At 47.9% G+C, this 22,192-nt stretch overlaps 1 protein-coding gene across 6 annotated transcripts in view; it reads right to left on the minus strand.

Moving 5' to 3' along the window:
• The window catches only part of GABRA5 (gamma-aminobutyric acid type A receptor subunit alpha5), a 67,984-nt gene extending 46,432 nt beyond the window's left edge, over positions 1–21,552 (minus strand). The window contains exons 1-5 of one of the 6 annotated variants that reach the window (XM_038760257.1): positions 20,661–21,551; positions 17,382–17,543; positions 8,690–8,811; positions 7,827–7,840; positions 6,131–6,351 (exon numbers count right to left, since the gene is read on the minus strand). In XM_038760257.1, coding sequence (XP_038616185.1) covers positions 6,131–6,351; positions 7,827–7,840; positions 8,690–8,811; positions 17,382–17,467 — 443 coding nt within the window. In that variant the 5' untranslated portion in view covers positions 17,468–17,543; positions 20,661–21,551. Of the gene's footprint in view, positions 1–6,130; positions 6,352–7,772; positions 7,841–8,689; positions 8,812–17,381; positions 17,544–19,077; positions 19,164–19,559; positions 20,221–20,660 lie in introns of those variants that run through there. The other 5 variants (XM_038760253.1, XM_038760255.1, XM_038760254.1 and 2 more) reach the window with 5 other exon arrangements.
• Between the last annotated feature and the right edge of the window lie 640 nt (positions 21,553–22,192).

The raw sequence follows: 22,192 nt of genomic DNA on the forward strand, positions 1-22,192 counted from the left end.
TACCACTTCTTTTAAGCACTCAGTAAATACCACTGATTAACTTGGAATCAGAAGACTCAGGTCTGTACCCTGGCTCTGCCACTTGCCTGCTGTGTGACCCTGGGTACACCACTCTTCATTCAATCGTATTTATTGAGTGCTTAATATGTGCAGAGCACTGTACTAAGTGCTTGGGAAGTACAAGTCTGCAACATATAGAGCCGGTCCCTACCCAACAACAGGCTCACAGTCTAGAAGGGGGAGACAGGCAACAAAACAAAACATGTAGACAAGTGTCATAAACCATCAGAATACATAGAATTATACATGTATGCATATCATTAACAAAATAAATAGAACAGTAAATATTTACAAGTAAGAGAAATAGAGTAATAAATCTGTACAAATATATACAAGTGCTGTGGGGAGGGGAAGGAGGTAGGGCGGAGGGATGGGGAGGAGGAGAGGAAAAAGGGGGCTCAGTCTGGGAAGGCCTCCTGGAGGAGTTGAGCTCTCAGTAGGGCTTTGAAGGGAGTAAGAGAGCAAGTTTGGCGGATGTGTGGAGGGAGGGCAATCAAGTCCAGGGGAAGGACATGGGCCGGGAGTCGACAGTGGGACAGGCGAGAATGAGGCACAGTGAGGAGGTTAGCGGCAGAGGAGAGGAGGGTGCGGGCTGGGCTGTAGAAGTAGAGAAGGGAGGTGAGGTAGGAGGGGGCGAGGTGATGGACAGCTTTGAAACCGAGAGTGAAGAGTCAATCTGTTTGTGCCTCAATTTCCTCAATGGTAAATTGCGAATGTTACCTGCTTTTCCTGTTTCCTAGATTGGGACACTGTGGGATGGGGACTGTGTCTGATCTGATCACCCTGTATCTCTGGGCCTGGGCTTGAGAAATACGGAACTGAGTCCTTATTCTTGCTCTTCTGATACACAACAGAATGTTCTTGGCTTGGCTTCAGGATGAGTGTACTTTTCCTTGAGGGTGGCCTTAGCTTTTATCTCTTTCTGGGGTTTTTTTTTTTTTTGCTTCCCTGCTGCACTGCAGATTTTGCCAAGCTTTGACTGATGCAACAGCTTTAGTGCACAGGATGCAGGCAGAGAGTCTGAAACCAGGGTTGGGAGAAGTTGAGCAGGGGCCAAGATTTCCCTAGCTGGTGGTTTGGTGGTCGGTATTGTTGTCAGTAATCCTTTCTTCATAAAGCATCTGACCCTAAATCACTCACCCTCCTAACTAGTCCTGTTCTTTGCTGAGGAATTCTGCAGTGGAGAGAAGGATTAAGCAGATCTAATCCGATGTAATCCTTTTAGAGGGAAACACTTTCTCTTCTTTACTTTTCTTAATCCTTTCTAAATGCTGGACACATGAACCCATGAATTCACTCATCAATCTGTGAACAGATTCAATTGTAAATTCCTCATGAGCAGGGAATGTTTAGTACAGGGGTCTGCACTTCATGGGAGCTGAATATTTACTGGTTAATCAATTCATCAGTTAGATCAAGGCAGATAATGACTGCACATATATCCAGAGGAAAGCCAAGAAAGCCAAGATACAATTGGATATGGAAAAGTAAGTCATAAGTGAAAGCACAAATGAGGAAACAAATAAGTAAACCCATGTACACAGAAGTGCTAAGAGTGGCTGATGGAAGCATTGGTAAAAAAAGACTCTTAAATAGACAGCAAGAACACTACACTGAACTGAAGAATGTCTTTTGTAAGCTGAGGAGGAAGGCTAGAAAAAAACATCCAAAATGGGACGACATTGCCTTAACACTGAGTTTTGAGGAAGGACTTCACAGTCAAAGCCAAAAATCGACAGGCAAGGAGGGGACTGATCCACAGATAACTGAGCAAACCCTTCCTCAACATATGAACCCTGAAGATAGGCCTCAAGATGTCCCTGAGAATCTGTGTGGGGTCAGAGAAAGGGAAAAGGAACATGAGTTAGGGATCAAAATGGTTCAGAAAGTTGGAGGTGGGGCCTGGGGGGGTGGTAGATGACTGTGACCGGTCTTTGGAGTGGGCAGTGGAGGCAGACCTCAAAGAAATGAAGTCCGGAGAAGTTGTCAACTCAGTAGAGTGGTGTCAACGCTTTACCTAGTGGATCCAGGAAGGAACCCAGCACCTACCAATGTTGCCCTGAAACCTGGCATACCCAAGCAGGGAGGCCCAAATAAACAATTTAAAGACATAGTGAAACACAGCCTCAAACCATGCAACATAGCTGTGAGTTGCCTGGAATTTAAATCAGCAGCAGACAGACAAGCCCGGTAGACAGAAGTTGGGAAAGGGCTTTCTCTCCTTTAGCAGAGTTTATACAGAGATTGAGGTAATAATAATAAGAATAATGATAATAATAATAGTGGTATTTTTAAGTGCTTACTATGTACCAAAGCACTGTTCTAAGTGCTGGGATGGATACAAGGCAATCAAGTTGGACACAGTCCATGTCCCACATAGGGATCACAGTTTTCATCCCCATTTTACATATGATGTAACTGGGGCACAGAAAACTTAAGTGACTTGCCCAAGGTCACCCAGCAGACATGTATCAGAGCCAGGATTAGAACCCACGCCTCCCAGGCCCGTGCTCTTACCATTAAGCCATGCTGCTTCTCTACCCAGGGGCTGGCTCCAGAACAACAAGGTTTTATCATTATGGACACAGTGCAGAAGGGAATGTTCGTTCTAGAGCAGTCTTTTCTACTACATTAGAAATTTTCAGCTATATCTGAATGTGGTGGTTAGGACTTACCTGTCAGTAAAGTCATCATTAAGCCTGAAGGTTGGAGCATCCTTGGGATTCAAGGATGATTCTGTTGTCAGCGGGTCTTATCAGTGTATGCGTGAGTGATAAGACCAAAGCTTACCTGGTAATATCTTCCGCATCATGTTCTGGTAAAGACTGCCCCTTGATGAGCTGTTGCATTTGTTACTTACAGAGCCCAGGACTAGTGTCATGACAAAAATAGCAATTATGGTATTTGTTAAGCAGTTACTCTGTGCCAAGCACTCTTCTAAACCTAGGAAAAGATACAAGATATTCAGATTGGACACAGTCCCTGGCCCACATGGGGCTCAGAGTCTATGTAGGAGTAGGATTTAATGTCCATTTCACAGATAAGGAAACTGAGGCACAGAGAAGTTAAGTGACTTGCCTAAAGTTACAGAGCTGTCAAGTGGCAGAGCTGGGACTAGAACCCAGGTCCTCTGATTCCAAGGCCCATGCTCCTTCCACTGGCCCACACTGCTTCCCATGATCTTCCCCATGATTCAGGTCCATTCCAAGAGAGCTGCCCAATTCTTGATTGCTGCCAGAGCAGGCTAATCTGCCTTCTCTGGCACTTTCCCAAGAGGCCACAGCTTTGGTATACTGACTAACTTTGCATCTTTGGGTCTTTAATGTGTTTCTTCTGTCCAAGCTTTCTGTGGTTACACTAATTCGGCTAACTAGAGAGTAGTTGTCTGGGAATTTAGGCATTTTGACCTTCTCAAGTGTACAGTGATGGTGTAGATTTCTGTGGTCTGCGCTATCCTGAAGTATAGCATTTAGGACAAAATAAATCTGTACCTAGTCTCATTTCTGGGTTTAGGATTCTTGTCCTCTAAATTACTATGAGAAGTAGCATGGCTTAGTGGATAGAGCACGGGCCTGGGAGTCAGAAGGACCTGGGTTCTAATCCTAGCTCCACCACTTGTCTGCCGTGTGACCTTGGGCAAATCACTTCACTTCTCTGTGCCTCAGTTACCTCATCTGTAAAATGGGGATGAAAACTGTGAGCCCCATGTGGGACATGGACTGTGTCCAACCTATCTTGTGTTTACCCCAGTGCTTTGTACAGTGCCTGGTACATAGTAAGCACTTAACAAATACCATAAAAGAAATAATTCTGTGTCCAACACTGGACCAAAGCTGGTGACGTAATTCACCCAGAGTTCTTGTTCAACTGATTAATTGAGCAAATCACGAGCGCTAAGCTCCTTGAGGGCAGAGATCGTGTCTAATAATAATAATAATAATTGTGGCATTTGCTTAGCACTTTGTGCCAGGCACTGTACTAAACGCTGGTGTGTATAAATCAGGGTGGACACAGTCCCTGTCCCTCATGGGGCTCCCAGTCTCAATCTCTATTTTACATATGAGGTAACTGAGGCACAGAGACATTAAGCGACTCACCCAAGGTCACACAGAGGACAAGTGGCAGAGCTGGGATTAGACTCCCAGGCCCAGGCACTATCCATTACACCAGGCTGCTTCTACTTACTTTATTGTACTCCTCCATGTGTTCGGTACAAAGGCTGATTTTTAGAATGAAAAAGACACTCTGGTAAAATCTCACTTACGTAATATTCCAACAATGGAGTGCCATTAGTGATCTAGGCCTGGAAAGCTCTGATGTGGTGTAGATTCTCAAGGGCTAAATTACAGTTCCTAGCGCTTTTCTGATTTCTTAACAGTCACTGCAGTTACTGTGAGGTCCACTCCCTGCTGTATTGTGACTATTTCAGAGCTTTATTCTTTACTAAAAAATAAATCCACAGCAGACCGGAAAAATTGATCTCTCTAGATTTCTGGACCCCTCGTGGTCAATCCAACATTATAAGAATGTAAATATAGGTAAATGGTAATCCCAAGACTGATTCTTCTAGAAGGCAGTATGGCCTACTAGAAAGAGCATAAGACTAGGAGTCAGGAGACTCATGCTCTGGCCTGGACTCTGCCACTTTTTTCATTCATTCAATTGTATTTATTGAGCGCTTACTGTGTGCAGAGCACTGTACTAAGCGCTTGGGAAGTACAAATTGGCAACATATAGAGACGGTCCCTACCCAACAGTGGGCTCACAGTCTAGAAGGGGGAGACAGACAACAAAACAAAAAATATTAACAAAATATAATAAATAGAATAGTAAATATGTACAAGTAAAATAGAGTAATAAATATGTACAAACACTTGTCTGCGGTGTGTCCTTAGGCAAGTCACTTAACTTCTCTGTGCCTCAGTTTTCTCATCTGTATAATGGGGATAAAAATACCTGTTCTCCTTCCCCCTTAGATTCTCAATCAGTCAGTTAATCAGTCAATTATCTTTATTGAGTACTTACTGTGTGGACAGCAGTGTACCAAGCTATTGGAAGAGTACGATATAACAATATAACAGACACAATCCCTGCCCACAACGAGTCAATCAATGATATTTATTGAACACTTTCTATGTGCAGAGCAATGTATTAAGCTCTTGGGAGAGTACAGTACAGCAGAGTTGGAAGACACATTCCCTGCTCACAGAGAGCTTGCAGTCTAGAAGGGAAGTCTAGACTAAGAGCCTCGTGTGGGAAAGGGGTGGGGTCCCATCAGTATATGTTGTACTGTCCCCAGTGACCAGCACATCATAACTGCTTAATGAATATCTCAAGTGCTGTTATCATTATCTAGGAATATGTATTCCAGTAAGATTAGTAGGGGCAGGAAAAGGGTCACAGTTGCTATTTCAGATGAAACTCTCTAAGAAGCAACTTTAACTTTGCCAAAGAAATCCTTTTCTCTGTTCCTTCCTCTCTTTCCACCATCCCCGGCCTGATCATTAGTTCTCCACTAGACAATGAAAATGGAACATTCCCCTGTACTGTGAATTGACAGATTGAGGAAGAACTATGTGAATCCTTGTCCTTTATTGTTCTGTCCTTGACCTCACCTTGTCTTGGCTATTAGGTCAGTGCCAGGCTTGTTAAGGAGGCTCTTAAAAGGATCCAATTGTGTTATTATTGTAATGATCAAGAAGCAGTGTGGCCTAGTGGAAGAGTGTGGGAGTCAGAAGCTCTGCCCCATGCCTGCTGTGTGACCTTAAGTCATTTTATTTCCCTGTGCCTCGGTTTCCTCATTTGTGAAATGGGGATTCAATACCTGTTCTCCTTTTCCCTTAGATCTGATGGAATTGGATATTGGCACATTGTAAGCGCTTAGCAGATACCACTATTATTGCGATTATAACACAGACCAGGATGTCGGCTCATCAAACAACTCTCATTTCTCGGCTCGAGATGATTCTCACTGGAGTTCATTTCCTATTGGGTGGAAAATGGACATCAGGGATGAGACATGTGGCCCGGATGTGGGGCGGGACCCTGGGATCAGAGGGGGTGTCTTTACCTCATGGTGTATAGCAGGGTCCCGTCATCCTCCAGGCGCAGAAGTTTGTTGGGAGTGGTCATATTGTGAGCGATGGACTTCTTTCCATTGTGGAAGAATGTGTCTGGAGTCCAAATCTTGCTGGCGAGGAGGTTGTTGAGAGGAAGGCGCTGCATGGGGCCTTTAAACCTAAGCCTCTCATCTTTCCAGCTTTGGCGGAAAAACACGTCGATGGTGTATTCCTGTCAGAAAGAAACGCTGCTCATTAAGGGTGTGGTTTGGGTTTCCCCCAGGCACTGGAGTTAGCAATAATAATAATAATAATTAATATTATATTATTATTATGTTACTTGTTAAGCTCTTACAATGTGCTAAGCACTATTCTAAGCACTGGGGTAGATACAAGTTAATCAGGTTCGACATAGTCCCTGTCACACATGGGGCTCATACTTTAATCCCCACTTTACAGATGAGGTAACTGAGGCCCAGAGAACTTAAGTGACTTGCCCAAGGTCACACAGCAGACATTTGGCGGAGCTGGGATTAGAATCTAGGTCCTTCTGACTCCGAGGCCTGTGCTCTCTCCATTAAGCCATGCTGCTTCTCTACACATCCCTGTGTTATAGTTATTATTGCTATTATTATTAATATGGTATTTTGTTAAGTGCTGACTATGTGCCAACCACTGTACTAAGCATTTGACCCAAAATAAAATAATCTCTACAGACTGTAAACTCATCCTGCTAGATTATAAATTCTTTGTGGGCAGGAAATGAGTTTACCAACTCTATTGTATTGTACTGTCCCAAATGCTTTGTACAGAGCTCTGCACACAGTAAGTACTCAATAAAGAAGGTTGATTGATTGGCGGAATGAAAATCAGATTGGTCACCATCTCTTTTCCACACAAAACTCAACATCTAAAGGAAAGGGAGAACTGATATTTAGTTTCCATTATGTAGATGAGGAGACTAAGGCACAGCAGGGATTAAAACTCAGGTCTTCTAATAACAATAATAATGGTATTTGTTAAGTGCTTACTATGTGCGAAGCATAGTTCCAAGTGCTGGGGGATACAAGGTGATCAGGTTGTCCCATGTGGGGCTCACAGTCTTAATCCCAATTTAAAGATGAGGTAACTGAGGCACAGAGAAGTTAAGTGACTCACCCAAAGTCACACAGCTGACAAGTGGTGGAGTCGGGATTAGAACCCATGACCTCTGACTGCCAGTCCCATGATCTTTCCACTTGGTCACACTCTCCTTGATATAAAAAGTCTCTCACCAATCTGCTTCTGTGGCCTGCAGTATCCTGATCCACAGTCAAAGAGGAATGGAAAAAAATTCACAGCATGGTCTAGTAGATAGAGCACGGGTCTGGGCATCAGAAGGTCATGGGTTCTAATCCCAGCTCTGCCACTTGTCTGCTGTGTGGCCTTGGGCAAGTCACCTCACTTCTCTTTGTCTCAGTGACTTCATCTGTAAAATGGGGATTAAGGGTGTGAGTCCTAGGCAAGACAGGGACTGTGTCCAACCCGATTTGCTTGTATCCACCCCAGTGCTTAGAACACTGCCTGGCACATTGTAACTGCTCAAGAAATACCATAAAACAAATCTTCATCTAGTTTCGTTTCTGTTTTTAAGTTTCACGCCCCCTAACTTACCATTTCTGTGTCCGACACCGGACCAAAGCTGGTGACATAGATGTCAGTTCTCACCTGAGTTATTCTCTCTAAAAAGAGAAATCAGGACCCAAGGTTAGTCGCATCTGGAAAGATAATCGAGAACCCTAACTTCATTCATTGTCTTGTTCCCTTAACCAGTTCCATCGCTGTTTTAATGGCATTTATTAAGCACTTACTATGTGCAAAGCACTGTTCTAAGCATCTTGTGCAGGAACTCTGATGACTTTGGCACATAGAAAGTATTAGCTTGGCAGAAAGAAGTCCCAGGAAAGAAGCTCTGTCTTTCCAATCTCATGCTCCTGCACTAAAGCTACTGAGCTTGGGCCTCAGGGGTTGAGGGTAGGGAGTGGTAGGGGAACAGTCACCCCAGAATATCTGATCCACGGGAAAGGGGCAAGGGTCTATGGGTAGGTTGACTGGGAAGAGAGATGGCCCTCCCTTTTTTCTCCACAGAGATGTCAGAGGCCCCTGAGAATTTAAGTGGGACACTGGGAGGGAAGGAGCAAGATCAGAGGGAAGACAAGGATCAAGCCGGCTTTTAGTGGTAGCTTTTAGACTGTGAGCCCACTGTTGGGTAGGGACTGTCTCTATATGTTGCCAATTTGTACTTCCCAAGTGCTTAGTACAGTGCTCTGCACATAGTAAGCCCTCAATAAATACGATTGATGATGATGATGATGGTAGGGCAGAGGGAATGGTTTCCTTCTGTTCACCACTTTGTGAACCGTAGAAGTATTGCTATCCTTGTCAGCGATTACCCCGGCTGCTACTAGCTCAGGTTCTGGGGGACTGGGGAGGACGATGCAAGGGCCCAAGCCACTTGCCCCTCCACCCCAGCCCCTCCATCCAATCATGACTCTGAGGGGAAATGGATTCGCCAACAGGAGACTGTCTACCTCCGAGCCCAGGTCGCAACCTGTTGTCGTATCCATCCAAAAGTCCATCCAGGATCCTGGTGAAGATAGTGATGTTATCATTGGTCTCCTCTTTCGCTGAGCTGGTCGGCATCGGGGAGAAGCTGATGAAAGACAAAGCCAAAAAGAGATGTACTTAGTTCAGGGAAATTTACTTTTTGAGGCACTACTAAAAAATTTCTTGTGGCTACGTTAGGGAGTAGATTGTCATAGCCCTATACAGGAACTGGGAAGTTTAAGCCCATGATCATTCTAGGTTTGGGATTCAATGGCTCTCCCTCCCCATGTCAAGGCTAAGTGAACAGGTCCCCCCACCTGGCCGAGTTTGCTGCCTACAATCTTCACATCAGCCACTGTATCTGAGTCATGGATTCTGGTGTTTCCCTGGGCCACCCCCAAATCAGGACGGCCTGATTTCCTATCACAACCCAACCCATACACTTCATTCCTCTAACTCCAACCTTCTTACTTTAACTCAGTCTCACCTGTCTCACCGTCAATCCTTTGCCCATATCCTCCTTCTGACCTGGAACTCCCTTCCCCTTGATATCTGACAGTCCACCGCTCTCCCTAACTTCCAAGCTTTACAAAAATCACATCCCTTCCAAGACTGACCTCCCACTCCTTCACCCTATTTACCCTCCCTTCTGTGTCATCTATGTACTTGGGCCTCTATCTCTTAAGCACTTTGGTACTCACCCCACCCCAGACCCACAACCACTTAGACTTAGGTGCATATAATAATAATAATTATGGTATTTGTGAAGCGCTTACTATGTGCCAAGCACTGTTCAAGGTGCTGGGGTGGTTACAAGGTAATCAGGTTTTTCCACATGGGGCTCACAGTCTTAATCCCCATTTTGCAGATGAGGTAACTGAGGCACAGAGAAGTGAAGTGATTTGCCCAAGGTGACACAGCAGACAAGTGGTAGAGCTGGGATTAGAACCTAAGTCCTCTGACTCCCAAGCCCATGCTCTTGCCACTAGACCATGCTGCTTATATTCAGCCATTTCCCCAACCTGTAATTTGTTTTCAAGTCTGTCTCCCCCACTAAATTGTAAACTCCCTGAGGGTAGGGTTTGTATCTACCAACACTATTGTATTGTACTCTCCCTGGTGCTTAGTACAGTGTTCTGCAAACAGTGAGTGCTCAGTGAATACCATTGACTGATTGATTAATTGAAGGATAAGGCCAGTCCTGCCAGGACAAACTGTGAAACAACAGTGCAACTGTCTGTCTTTCAACTGAGGAGGTCCATGTTCCAGTATGTCTGGTCACTAGGACCTGAGCTAAATGGCCAAGATATATATATATATATATATATATATATATATATATATATACATATATGAGAAGCAGCGTGGCTCAGTGGAAAGAGCCCGGACTTTGGAGTCAGAGGTTGTGGGTTCAAATCCCGGCTCCACCACTTGTCAGCTGTGTGACTTTGGGCAAGTCACTTCACTTCTCTGGGCCTCAGTTCCCTCATCTGTAAAATGGGGATTAAGACTGTGAGCCCTCTGTGGGACAACCTGATCACCTTGTAACCTCCCCAGCACTTAGAACAGTGCTTTACACATAGTAAGCACTTAATAAATGCCATTATTATTATTATTATATGACATACGAGGGCATTGGAAATCATAATTAATGATGGCATTTATAAAGTGCTCTGTGCCAAACACTTTGGTTTCTTCAAGATAGTCAGATTGGAAATAGGCCCTGTCTCAAATGGAGTTTTCTGTCTAAAAGGAAAGGCGTGTTATCCCCATTTAACGGATGAGGAAACAGGAATGTAGAAATTCAATGACTTGCTCAAGGTCTAGCAGCAGGAAAGTGGCAGTTTCGCCCCACATCCCACATCTCCTGATTCTCAGTCCCCTGCCTTCCTTCTAGGTCATTCTGCTTCCTGCATCATTAGATTATTTGAAGTACTCAATCATTCAATCAGTCAATCATATTTATTGAGTGCTTACTGCGTGCAGTCACCAGATTGACTTGAAAATGGCCAAAGCTCCAACGATACCCCTTCTCCACTGACTGTTCTGAAAACTGGGGATCCAGTGGGGGACACCAAACTGTTCATTCCCTTCCCATGTAGGAGTAGGAGAGAATCCCCAAGTTCAGCTCCCACTTCCATCCTGCAGGTGGTGGGTAGAAGCAAACTGTGACTGTGATTCATAGCTCTCCCCATTCTCTCCCAAAAGCCTGCTATATCTGCCTTCCCTGACTCTGCTGGCTGCCTGATCTTATCCACACACACTCTGGAGAGATATTCAACTTCTCAAAAGTTGTAAAATCAACTACACTGGCTAAGGCCGTTGAAATTGTAATGAGAGATGCAATGCGAGGTCATCATCAAAAAGAGGGGAAGTGCCATTCAGATTTTAAAGGGGCCAAGGGGCACTTTAACCTTATTTTACTTTTGATTGACAGAGTTATCTGTTACAACCAGCAAGCGGGGAGATACAGAGAGATGCAGATGGATGCTTTTTCTTCCTGGGTTGTTTAGATTTTCTTTGGAGAGGTCCCCTAGACCGTTTATGGCTACTCCAACCACCTCCTCCCATCTCTTCCTGAATGTGGAACCCAGCCTGGTTAAGAGGAGTGGGGAAGCAATATTTCACCCCCACCCACCATTCTTCTGCTAAAATGTCATCAAGGAGGGAAACTGCTGGGGAAACAGGGGCTTAGGGCAGGGTAGGGAAAGGGCCTAGGGCAGCCAGGCAGAGGAGCTCCCGTGAACACTAAGGAAGAGGAAGAACAAGGCCGAGTGAGACAGAGAGATGAGATGACAGAGAGTGGATGTGAAAGACAGAAAAGGAGAGAAAGAGTGAAAGAAAGCAGGAAGAAAGTAAAAAGGAGAAAAAAGATGATAAGCAAAATAGAAGGAAGAGGGAGAATTGGAGAGGGTCTAGGGAGGTCTTTTGGCAGAGAGGGAGAGGAAATGAATGTGAAAACTGCTTCGACCATGAGCCCTACTTTATTGCTAGATCCCCCATTCCATCCAGCACTACTTTATTGCTAGATCCCCCATTCCATCCAGCACAAGACTGATCCTCTGACAAGGAGGAAGCTTCAAGGAACCATGTGTTGATTGTGCTCAATGTGGGCAACCAACTCAGTTGCACTGTAATAATAATGATCATAATAATAATTAGTGTGGCATTTGTTAAGTGCTTACTATGTGCCAGGTACTGTACTAAGCACTGGGGTGGATACAAGCAAATCAGGTTGTCCATAGCCCCTGTTCCAAGTGGGGCTCACAGTCTCAATCCCCATTGTACAGATGTGGGGGAACTGAGGTACAGAGAAGTGAAGTGATTTGCCCAAGGTCACGCAGCAAACAAGTGGCAGAGCCGGGATTAGGACCCATGACCTTCTGTCTTCCAGGCCCATGCTCTATCCACTACATTGTGCTGCCTCTCATAATAATGATAGTATTTGTTAAGTGCTTACTATGTGCCAAGCACTGTTTTAAGCTCTGGGAGAGATACAAGGTTATCAGGTTGTCCCAGGTGGGGCTCACAGTCTTAATCTCCATTTTACAGATGAGGTAACTGAGGCATAGAGAAGTTGTGATATGCCCCAAGTCACCTAGCTGACAAGTGGCAGAGCCAGGATTAGAACCCATGACCTCTGACTCCCAAGCCCGTGCTCTTTCCACTAAGCCACACTGCCTTCTCTCCTAAGCACTTGGTATGGTGCTTAGTATATAGTACAGTGCTCTGCACACAGTAAGTGCTCAATAAATACCTTTTATTAAGCCCTCACAGACCTCTACTGTTGCTGTAGGGATGAATTCTCATTTTACCCTCTCCATGCCTGACACTCCCAACAGTAAAACCAACCTGTACCCCTTAACCCTCTATCTACTCCCCTCTGGAACTTACCACTACTTTTGGCTACAAGGTAGGTGAAAGAAAAGAAAAGGAAAGAGACCCCCAAGAACGAGAAAGGATGGCAGGGACAGGGAAAGAAAAAAAGGGAAGTATCGGGTCATCAAGTGGCAGAGGAAAAGTAGACTGAGGAGCAGAATGAGGGAGGGACAGAGAGTAGAGACACTCTTACCCAGGCCAAAGGGTGAGAGGAGAGTGGCAGGAAATGACTGTGAGAGTGACCGAGTGATGGTAAGATGTGAAAGGAAAAGGGACAGAGAGGGAGAAGAGGAACTGTCCCACATCTCTCTATTTATGGTAGAGTTCAGCTATTGGTGCTCATTCTATGTTCAATCTCGCGTGTTAGTGGAAAGAGCTCAAAGATCTGGATTCTATTCCCTGGGCCACTACCCCCTTGCTTTGTGACATTGAGCAAGTCCCTTAAATTTCTCTGGGCCTCAGATTCCTCATCTGTAACAATAGGGATGATATCTGTTCTCCTTCCCCACTTAGACTTTGAGCCCCGTGTGGGACAGGGCATGTGTCAGAGCTGAATAGATTGTATCTACTTTGGTGCTTGGCAAATGATTTGTGCTTAACATATAGCACAATCATTATTACTGTAATTGTAGTTCCAAGAATATGAAGCTCTAAAACTGCTCTGTTCTAGAGATCTTGTCCAGCAGAGCTGTGGATGAATCCAAATGTCAGGGGCTACTTCCAGAGATGAGGACCAGAACCCTTTGCTGAAAAGGCAGTAGAAAATATTTCCAAGTTGGAGCAGGGCTGAGCACACATGGTGGTGGCGTGTGTGGTGTGGCAGCCACCAGGCAAGAACCCTCGGGCTTCCAGGTTTGGGAGGCAGAGAGGAATCTCTGCATCCACAGTCCATCAGCACGTTTGCCCAGGTGCTGCAGTGACACCCCACTGAGAGGAGAGTTCAAGACAGAACTCCAGTCATCAGTCAGATTTATGACTTTTTCTTTTCCTGGTCTGACTCTAGAGTGTGATTATTCTGAGCATCTTGGCTTATCAAAAAATGGGTTCTAATTGTCCCTCCACTTGGCTGAATTTTCTGATTTGCCTTTGGTTTCTAGATAGGATCATTTAAAATCGTGTCACTCAAACATAGTGATACATTGTTGGGGATCCTGTCGTGAGCTGCCTTCACACCGAGATTTATTATCTTAAATTGCTATAGCTCAAGCTGCTCTAAAGGAGCTAATCATACCTGTTCATGGAGAATAAAAGGGGTAGTGGGGCCTGCAGTGACAAGAAATGGGGGTTCAGATTTCTACCACCTCTAAAGGATCTTGGCTTTTAGTTCATTTTCTCACGCTCCTCAGCTTTCTTCATGCCCGACTAAAATTAAAACCCAAGGGACATGCAACTCCAACAGACTGCCATCAGAATTTTCCTCTGAGGCGCTCATTTATACCATTACCGTTCCCCATTACGAGATACATCTAATGTTAACAGCATTTTTCCAGTAGCAACCTCTCCTCCCTCTCCAATGCCTCTAAAAATCCTCCCCGTCCCTCAACTCCTCAGTCATTGTTAATTCGTGATAATCACTCCTCTGGGTCTCAGATGGGGTGGGCAGATAGAGATACTGCTTCCCTCCTGCAGTAAGACAGTGTGTGGCTGGCAGGCCAGGTTTAACTGCTCATCTGTTGACCTGGTGGGTGAACTCCACTTCTCCTCGCTTGTGTGTTCTTTCAGGATATCAGAGTTTGGCATTATTGGCTTTAATCAGTAGCAGCAGCAGCATGACATAATGGATCGTGCCCGGGCCTGGGAGTCAGAAGGTCATGGGTTCTAATCCCGGCTCCGATGCTTGTCCGCTGTGAGACCTTGGGCAAGTCACTTCACTGGGCTTTAGTTCCCTCATCTGAAAAATGGGGATTAAGACTGTGAGCCCCACATGGGGCAGAGACTGTGTCCAACCTGATTTGCTTATATCCACCCCAGTGGTTAGTACAGTGCCTGGCACATAGTAAGTGCTTACCAAATACCACAATTATTACTATAATGTTATTTCTATTATAATGATTGTTATTCATTCAGTCATATTTATTGAGCGCTTACTGTGTGCAGAGCACTGTACTAGTTAATCATTTCTGGTATAGACCCTTAAGAAATCAAAACCATGTTTGGCTTTCTGCACCATTTCTTGTCGATTGGCGGTGGGGTGTTGTCGTTAGCTCTGAAACAATGCCAAGCCTCCACATCCCTGCCTTTCTCTTTCCCTTGCTTTGGAAGATGCCTAATTTTAAGGGTGGGATTTCCGGGGGTTTGGAAAGACCTGTCTAATATGCAAAGATGCTTATGTCGTGTGCCTGATTCAGTCTCTGATTTGTTATATAATATGAACAGATCAGATTATCTGACTCCTAGAGAACTAAATAAAACATTTCTCAGAAAAGTGGTAAAGATGGTAAAGATTAACCTTGCTTTAGGGAACTGCTCCAAGAGCAGCCTGCAGAGGGAAAAGGACTGAGGCAGAAAAATGGATCTCTAATCAGAAAAATACACCTTTGCCCAGAGATCAGCCTGCCTTGGAACTCCTCTTAGATGTTCATGTGGTCTAAGGAGAATAATTCATTGGAATTGTCGATCGGTTAAGAAAATGGCTTGCCTGGATTACAGGGCCACCAGACTGAAACCACACCATAGAGTCAATGTAGTATATGCAAACATAGAGTACTTAATCAGTGGTTTCCTATTCCTAATAATAATGCTAGTGTGCCAGGCACTGTACTAAGCACTGGGGTGGATACAAGCAAATCTGGTTGGACACAGTCCCTGTCCTATGTGGGGCTCACAGTCCCAATCCCCATTTGACAGATGAGGTGACTGAGGCTCAGAGAAGTGAAGTGACTCGCCCAAGGTCACACGGCAGACAAGTAACCGAGCCAGGATAAGAATTCAAGACCTGACTCCCAGGCCCATGCTCTATCCACTACGACATGCCGCTTCTCTTCCTCTCTGCATCCATTGGAAACTCCTAGACCTCGGGTTTAATGCATTCAATCAGCTCCCTCTCTTCCCTACTTATCCTTGCTCTTCTCCCACCCCTACCCAGTCCTAACGCTTTGATCCTCCAACACTAACCTTCTTTCTGTGCCTCGCTCTTGCCTTTTTCACCATTAACCTCTCTCCCACGTCCTCCCTCCCTCCTGAAACTCCTTCCCACTTCATATCCCGCAGAACACCACCCTCCTTAGCCTCAAAGCTCTACTAAAATCATCTCACCTCCAGAAGACCTGCCCTGACTAATTTCTCATCTCCCTACCCTCTTTTCCTTCCCTACTATGTCACTTGAATCCATACTCCCTAGCATTAGGTACTCACTCCCCCACCCCCCCAGTCCCTAGGTACCTAGTTTTATAGTCTGTTGCTTCCCCTACCTGTAATTGATTTTAGTGGGTGTCTCCCCTGCTAGATTATAAGATCCTGGAGAGCAGAGATCATTACCTACTCTTCTGAGTGCTTAGTGTAATTCTCTTCATAGAGTAAGGGCTCAGTAATTGTAATAACAATAGTGATTTGATCGATTAATCGACATTAAACTCAGGAAATCTTTTGACCTTGTCTGTTGCACTGGGGATGGGAATCGTGCCATGCTCATCCATACAAATACTGAGGCTCACTTGCTTACTCCATGCAGGCAATGGGAACTATTACCCTAGCAGATTTCCAGTTGTTGGGAGGTGTAGCCATTGTCTTCACCCCTACAGCTGTCTGGACTGGGCTCCTTCCTGCACTCCTCCCAGAAGTCCCACAGACCTGGAGTGTCTCTGAGTGGGACTGAGAAGTTGCCAAATCGAGGCTTTCGAACTCTCTGGGTTTCAGAGCCTGTTGCGAACCCCATCCCTACTGCTGCCACCCCCTAATAATAATGATGATGGTATTTGTTAAGCATTTACTAGGTACCAAGCATTGTACTAAGTGCTGGGGGAGATACAAATTAATCAGGTCCCACAAGGGGCTTGCAGTCTAAAAGTAGACAGGGGAATAGGTATTGAATCCCCCATTTTACAGATGAGGTCACTGAGGCACAGAGGCAGTAAAGTGACTTGCCCAGGGTTGCACAGTGGCAGAGCGGGTTTAGAACCCAGATCCTCTGATTACCAGGCCCATGCTCATTCCCTTAGGCACAGGATTCTCAGAAACACTATAACATCATTGAAGATGGAGATAGTCCTTAATCAAGTTTGGTATTCTGTGCAGGGGTACTACTATTACTACTGGTACTACTAACTACTACTAATAATAATAATTTTGGTTTTTGCTAAGCTTTTATTATGGGCCAAGCTGTGTACTAAGCACTGGAGTAGGAACAATATTAGCATATCAGCCCCACTTACATGGGGTATACACTCTGAGAGAGGGAGAACAAAAATCTTATCCTCAATTTTACAGATGAGGAAATTGGGGCACAGAGAAGTTAAATGATTTGCCCAGAGTCACACACGAAACAAGTGGCAGAGCCTGGTGGGCTATTAGACCCATGAATAGTGACTCCTGGCATTCAAATCCTGGGAAAAGTTTGAAGTAGAAAACGTCTGAAAGAGTTAACACAGCCTCCCTCAAGACAAAGGTCAGGCTAGGTGGGATTGACCTCCAGGAAATCAGACCTTCTCCTGCTCCAGGGGCCATTGTTACCACTACCCCAGCCTCAACCAGATCTCTGGACACCAGCCCTCTCGCTCCCTCACTGCCCTTGTGGGCCAGCATGTGGAGTGAGGACCTGGACAGGAGTGTGGCAGGAAACCCCAGTGCCCCCAAACTTACCCCAAGTGGCTGGCCAGACTTATGGAGGCACAGAAGAGCAGGATGGACTTGACCATAGTAAAACCAGAGCCCATGCCATGGCCCATGCCCAGAGAAGAGTCAGAGTGCAGCAGCTGGAGTTGGGCGACGGGGGAGATGCCCCGCTCTGCCTGGGCCCTTCACCTGTGGGGATAAAGGGAGGAGGCAAAGGCCGATCAGCGCTCAGATCTGGCTCCTACCCCCTCCCAGCTCAGACCTCGGAAGGGCTGGGACATCGCGTCTCTGTCTTCTCCTCCGCTGCTCCCCCCCACTTCCTGTGGGAAAGATTTTTGCCCACTCCCCAGTCCCACTCTGCTTTCTCCTGGCAGGAAGGCATAAGCGGCCACCCCCAGGCTGCCAAGGACTGCAGGACTCTGCCCTGGGATATTTGGATGGGAGAAAGGGAAGAGACTGTTCAGGGACCAGTTGGCCATAAGATGTCACTACCCCGAGCTCTGCTCTAAGCTATCCCTCCATCAGACCTTGGATAACTTGCTGATGGTTGCCTTGGGAGAGCTGAGTTTAGCCTCCCTGTTCCATTCTGCACCCTAATGAAGGTGTAAAAACCACTCAAGTCCTCTGTGGTTCTGGCTCATTAAATCACCCTTGGTCCAGGCAGGTCAGGGAAGTCATGACCGGAGATCCCAGGCCACACAGAAACCATGACACACTCTGCTGCACATGCATCCTGACAGACCTATCCTTACATATTTATATATATATATATATATATATATATATATATATATATATATATATTCACTCAACATTTCACACACATATATGCATACACTCGCATGCTCAGATCCACCCCAGAGACATGCACTCCCTCTGACATATAGACACACGCAGTTCGAAAACAGTTCAACACCTCCACAGGAGCACTCATACACAAACATGCACATGTATGCACCTGGTTAACAACACACACACACACACACATTGAAGTTCCTACAGAGACGCAGTCACGCCCACACCCCCCCCCCCCCCCCCCCCCCGCCACACACACACGTTAAGCGTATAAAGAGAGTATGGATCAGCATCTCGTAGAAGACATCCCTCACCATCTCTGCAAAATGGGTGTGGGTGGACCCTCGCCTCGCCTCTCCGAAGGCCGGAGTCTGGGTCCTGGGCACTGCGGGGGTGGGGGGAGGGGGCGGGGGAGAAGGGGACGTCTCCCCCGCTCCTTTACTTTGCATAGGGGGGGACAGGAAGCCCACCCGTGTCTGTGGAGCCCGGGACATTCCGACCACTGCGGACCCGACACACACACACACACACACACACACACACACACACACACACACACACACACCACCCCCCACCCCTTCCCGCTCCCAACTCGGGAAACTTCTCACCGCGCGGGGGGGGTGGGGGGTCGCGGGGCCGGAGGGAGGGCGCCGAGGTTGGGATGCGGGGTCCAGGGTGGAGGGGAGAAGGGGGCGTGGGGCTGAAGCCGGCCGCAGTCTGCCCGGCCGGCCGCGGGGGCTCCTCGGGGCGGCGGGGAGACGGATGGACGGACGGAGGGTGGACAGACGGATGGACGGGCGGACGGAGGGTGTACAGACGGGTGGACAGGCGGACAGAGGTTGGAAGGACAGGCGGACGGACGGAGGGTGGACGGACGGAGGGACAGAGGGGTTTGGGGTATCGGAGGTGCAGCCCCTGCCCGGCTTACCCCCGCGGCCGGCTGGAGGAGGGGCCGGGCTGGGGGCAGCGGCGGTGGTGGTGGGACCCCTGCCCCTCTGCCCGCTGCCCCCGGCGGCCCGCTGACCCCGCTGCCCCGGCTGCCCCCGCTGCTCAGCACGTGTCGCCCTCGGGGCTGGCCCGGACTCCCCACCGGCACGGGAGCAGGGGACGGACTCCTCCGCCCTCCCACCCCGGTGCCCGCTCCTCCTCAGCTCCGCCCTGCACAACGCGCCGCCCCCGCTCCCTCCCGCTCCAAACCCGCACCTTGCCCTCGCCCTCCCTCTGCCCGCCTGCCCCCCGCCCCACACCCGGCCCCCGTGCCCCGGTGCCCCCGTGGCCCCGGCCCCTGTGCCTTCGGCCCCCGCCCGGATCCCCCAGCCCCCGAGGAGCGCCCACGGGCGGGCGGGGGGCCTCGGCTCGGGCTGGGCACCGCCCACTCCCCTCTCCACTCGGGGCACCGCCCACGCCCACCCGATCCCGCCAAGGGGCCCAGCCAGGCTCTCAGGGAATGTCCCAGGCGGGATTCCAGGAAGGATTCCAGGCAGGCTGTCAGAGAGGGTCCCAGGGAAGGATCGCTGAGAGGATTCCAGGCAGGGTCCCAGGCAAGATTCTAAATGGGGTCCCAGACAGGGTCTCGGAGAAGGTCCCAGGGAGGGTCTCAGAGAGGATCCCAGGTAAGGATTCAGACAGGATTCCAGGTAGGGTCTCAGAGAGGATCCCAGGTAAGGATTCAGACAGGATTCCAGGTAGGGTCTCAGAGAGGGTCCCAGGTATCCCAGGCAGGGTCTCAGAGAGGGTCCAGGAAGGATTCCAGGCAGGACCTCAAAGAAGATCCCAGGCAGCGTCTCAGAGAGGGTCCCAGGCAGAATTCCAGGCAGGAATCCAGGCAAGGTCTCAGAGAGGATCCCAGGTAAGGATCCCAGACAGGTAAGGATCGCAGGTAGGGTCTCAGAGACGGTTCCAGGCAGGATTCCAGGTAAAGATCCCAGGCAGGGTCTCCGAAAGGGTCCCAGGTAGGGTGGCAGGCAGGAGCCCAGGCAGGGGAGCCAAGCTGGGGAACCAGGAGGGCTCCTGGCCGCCTGTCTCTGCGGACCCGGCGCCTGAGGCCGGCGACGGGCCTCGTCGCCTCGGAGTGTCCCGAGCCAGAGCCCTTCCTTTCTCTACCAAAGAGAAAGAGAGAGAGATCTCTGCCCCCCAACGCACTCGGCCCCGGGCCTGGGTTAGTCCTCGTCTCCGAGCATCCAGGTAATACAGGCTCCGAATAGGAACCAGCCAAAACGGAGGGCGAGGGGAACCCGGGAGCCCCCTCCCCGTGGAGTCGAGATTCGAGGTCCTGCCTGAGGAGGGAGGGGAGAGACCCCATACATCCCCCCGACTCTTCTCTGGGCATCACCCTGCCCCTCAACTGGGAAAAGGTCCTGGGGTTATCCCTGCCAGCGGGCGGGGGCGGGAAAGGACAAAGGTGCGAAAACCCTGACCCCTGTGGGATGCGGTGCTGGGAAGTCGGGGGCGCAAGGGGCGTTGTACCGAGAGATCAAGTGAAGTAGCGTGGGTCCCTTTCTCGGGGCTTACCTTGGGTCGGGACCAGTTGGAAAAAGTGAAGGACACCCCGCAGATCAATAAGGGCTACCTGCCCCTCTACTGCCAGTCTTGGAGGTTCTCTGGAGCTGCGTTGGGAGATGTTGGGTTGCTCTGGGCTACTGCTAGGCTCGTAACCGCTTCAAGTCCGAGTGGCCTTGCGACAGGGCCCCCTCCTTAGCCCCCGATGTCCGCTATTGCTTCCCGCCAGGGTAGGCAAGGCGTTCGTTCACAAGATCTTTTTTATCAGCTACCAAAGATTACGCATTTTGAAGTGGAAGACGTGCTGCTGCAGTTCCAGCCACCCTTCCTGGCAAATCGGGAACGCTCACCACGGAAACGGGTGAAATGGCCCCAGATCCACCGTTTGTACTTGCCTAGATTTCTCTTCCCAGGAGATGGCAAATTCGAAGCAAATAGTGGACAGAAAGCTGGCTCTCAACCAAACATACCTTAGGTTGGAAGGACCTCCTGAATTTAAAAGGGTGGGTTTTTTTGGGGGGGTGGGGGTGGGGTTGTTTGCTTTTCCTTTTGATCTCTGGAGAGGAATGAATAAGCGAATGAAATCATCAAGAATGGATAAGATGAGACGTGGCCCAGGATAGAGGCACAATTTCAGGACCACCAGGGTCATTCGGCTCAAAAACTGGATGTGATCTTTTTTAAAAAAAATAGCCGATTGGTCTCTCATGTAGACCTCTTAGGGATAGTTAGATCACTGGGGCAGTCCGGGATTGTTTTCCTTCTGGTGATAGAAAACTAAAAACATTTCCAGGAATTGGATGGACTGTCTGGGCTAAACTGGTCAAATCTACCTTGCACTGATCCCTAGCTCTCTGGCTTACTGGATGTGTTGGGGATGTCCGGTCTGGACTGGAGCATGCTCAGCCCAAATTATTCTGGGACTTGTAGTTTGGTCTAGCTCATGGTGTTGGAGGTCTCTAACCTCATCCTGTCTCTCTCGGAGCTTGCATTGCCGCTACTTCTATGGTTCCTGAGGGGGAAGAGTTATGATGCACAAATAAGGGGCTGGGAGGTGTTGTGATGCTCCAGGAGTTAAAAAAAAATACAGTTATCTCATCTATAAAAATGGGGATCAAGAGTGTGAGCCCAATGTGGAACATGGATTGTGTCCAGCCTGATTAGCTTATATCTACCCCTGTGGCACATAGTAAGTACTTAAATACCATTAAAGAAAAAAAAGCTTCTATCTGCCTTCAGTTGTTTGTGATTGACCTGAGAGGGAAAAAAAATCTGTCATTGCTCCATCTCCAACCCAGAAGGAGCAAGCATGCATGTCAAGAAAATCAGAATGTTTGTCTTAAGGGGAAATGGAATCAAAATTTATATTGTGGAATCTTTGCTGGGGTTTAATTATACATAAAGGAAATATAGTAAAATAAACTCCATTAAACAAGGGCATCCCTAACTGTGAATTTGGTTGTTAAGGAGAGCAACTATCATGCAGTTACCTAAAACCTCCTGCTGCCATTGTCAGAGTAACAGTATCGGTGGGTGAACTATTG

The sequence above is a fragment of the Tachyglossus aculeatus genome, chromosome 18 (genome assembly GCF_015852505.1).
Source record: "Tachyglossus aculeatus isolate mTacAcu1 chromosome 18, mTacAcu1.pri, whole genome shotgun sequence".
NCBI lineage: Eukaryota > Metazoa > Chordata > Mammalia > Monotremata > Tachyglossidae > Tachyglossus > Tachyglossus aculeatus.